Below are 2,550 nucleotides of genomic sequence, written 5' to 3'. Positions count from 1 at the left end.
GTTCTAGAACACTTAGTTTTCTCTCAGTTTTTGGGTGTTCCTGTTACTAACTTGAGCGTCGGAGCGCCACCAGCCGCAGAGGCGCCATACTGTGTTTTCAGGTTCTCAGAGAGACAATCTGTAGCGTGGACTTGAAGCGCACGTGGTGTTAAAGCTGGTGAGGGAAGATCGTGACGAGGCATCGTTCTTGCGCTTAGTCAACCGGCAGGATCATCTGGCGCCCACCGTGGGGCCGTGTCAAAGGTGATTCCCAACCACAATTCGGGTTTATTGAAGTTTTGGTGGTTTCTGTTCGACTGCTTGCTGTCGCAGTTAGTTTTCCGGAGTTTCACCGTTTTCTAGGGGTTCTAATCAGTAAAGTGGAGTTTCTCTGAGTTGTTGAGGTTTCTATCGATTGATTGTTGGATCAATCGTCTCTCTGTAGTTTGTTCGAAGAGTTCGCAATCTTGTTCTGATTCGGAGTGTTTATGATTACGATTTTGGTGTGATTTCCTGAAGTTTGTTGAGAAAGGATGAGGACAACGCGATCCAGTTCAGTCGCGCCGTCAACCGAAGAGGACGATGTATCTATGGCGCAGGTGATGGAAATGATGAGCACGTTGCAGGAGAACGTGGCTGCATCACGTTCTGAACAAGAGAGAATGCACGAGGCACTAGTGGCCTCACAGGCTAGAAATGAAGAGCTTAACAGAGTCAATGAAGAGTTACGTAAAGCCCTTCAGGGACAGAAGGAGTGTGCGACTAGGGACAAATCTGCACCCCGTCCCCACCGTGTAATTTTCCAATGCCGTTTTCTCAGGAGATCATGGACACGGTGGTCCCTGCAAATGCGGTATCGGTGAAAGCATCTTTCACCGGGCTGGAGGATCCTGAGGCTCATCTCACGGCGTTTCACACGCAGATGATGCTCTCGGGTGGTTTGGATGCAGTCTACTGCAAGGTGTTCATGAGTACTCTCAGTGGAACAACGCTGGAGTGGTTCGTCAGTCTGCCTACCGGCCACATTACCACCTTCCAGCAGTTCTCCAAGATGTTCGTCGAGCAGTACATAGTAAACAAGGCACTGTCGTTGGTGTCTTACGATCTGTTCGATGTGAGGCAGTATCAAGAGGAGTCTCTGAAGGATTTTTTGAACAGATTCGGGGCTCAGATTATCCGCTTGCCAGGTAAGGATGAAGATATGTTTGTGCATGCCTTCAAAAAGGGTGTGTTGCATGGACCGTTTAGTGAATCGCTGATTAGGAGCCACCCCGCCACGTTCGCTGAAATCCGGCGACGTGCTGTGGCCCACATCGCCGCTGAAAGCGAAGTCTCCGAGAAGAGAGGGAATGTGGCTCCAACTAAGCCACGCGCTCATACGACAATTCAGCCGCAGAGGGTGATGGAGGCGGCGGCAGGGAAGAAGGATCAAAGGATGCATCATCCTTATGATCCAAAGAAGAGCAAGGGGAAGGGGCCAGGGCGGCCTAGAGAGTCTAATCGCCCGCCGAGGTACGAGTTTGTGATGGGATTGGCTGACCTGATCGCCATTCCGAACATTGCTGCCAGGCTCAAAGTACCTGAGAAGACAACGGATAAGGTGTTGGGGCAAAAACCGGATGCGTGGTGAGAGTTCCACAAGAGCTTTGGCCACTCCATCAATTCGTGCTTGGCTTTGGGGTACCAACTCGCCGAGTTGGTCAAGTGTGGGTTCTTGAAGGACTATTTGTTGGAGAAGCAAACGGGGCAATCGTCAGGTTCACAACCGGCGAGCAGTGAGGGACAACAGCATGAAGTACCCATTCACGGCGAGATCCACACTATAGCTAGTGGATTCTCGGGTGGTGGGTGTACTTCATCACAGCGGAAGAAATATGCAAGGTCCGTGATGTCAGTAGAGGCTTTTGAGGATCACTCGCCCGATGTGGACATCACGTTCACCAAAGAAGATCTTAGGGATGTTGTGCCCCATGACAACAATCCCATTGTAATCTCGCTCGTTACAGCGGGGAGGATGGTTCATCGGGTGTTGGTCGATTAAGGAAGCTCGGCAGATGTTATGTTTTGGCCGACTTTCGAAAAGTTACAGTTATCCCCCGACCAGCTGAGGCCATATGGGGGCTGCTTATAAGGTTTTGTTGGTGATCAAGTGGAGGTCAGGGGGTACATTGAGTTAAGAACGACGTTCACAGATGGGGTGGCCTCGCGCACAGAGAAGATCAGGTACCTTGTTGTGAACGCTCCTTCGGCATATAATATCCTGTTGGGAAGGCCAACACTCAACAGGAGAGGAGTTGTGCCTTCAACGAGGCAAATGAAGGTCAAGTTGCCTTCAATGGAGGGGGTGGTTATCACCATCCGCTCTGATCAAAAGGAGGCAAAGAAGTGCTATGAAAACAGCCTCAAGAACAAGAAATCAGTGTGCCATGTAACCACAACGCCGCCCCCTAGTGTGGAGCCTAAACAGAAAAATCGGCGAGTTGTGGACACAGCATTTGAGGTGGCCATTGAAAGGGATGTGGTGATGGTGGATGTTGAGGCGAGGTGCGAGAACGCCGCTCGGGTTGAGGA

General features: G+C 50.9%; 1 protein-coding gene across 1 annotated transcript; it reads left to right on the top strand.

The window, feature by feature from the left end:
• Window positions 1–784: 784 nt before the first annotated feature.
• Window positions 785–1,609, top strand: LOC137834094 (uncharacterized). The gene has a single exon (XM_068642159.1). The coding sequence runs from the start codon at window positions 785–787 to the stop codon at window positions 1,607–1,609; it is 825 nt and encodes a 274-aa protein (XP_068498260.1).
• Window positions 1,610–2,550: the final 941 nt, after the last annotated feature.

The sequence above is a fragment of the Phaseolus vulgaris genome, chromosome 5, assembly GCF_000499845.2.
Source record: "Phaseolus vulgaris cultivar G19833 chromosome 5, P. vulgaris v2.0, whole genome shotgun sequence".
Classification (NCBI taxonomy): domain Eukaryota; kingdom Viridiplantae; phylum Streptophyta; class Magnoliopsida; order Fabales; family Fabaceae; genus Phaseolus; species Phaseolus vulgaris.
This window is presented reverse-complemented; position numbering and strand designations above follow the sequence as displayed.

What these genes read in the sequence shown, in the direction of transcription:
- LOC137834094 (XM_068642159.1), top strand. Translation starts at nt 785, where the DNA reads ATGCCGTTTTCTCAGGAGATCATGGACACGGTGGTCCCTGCAAATGCG.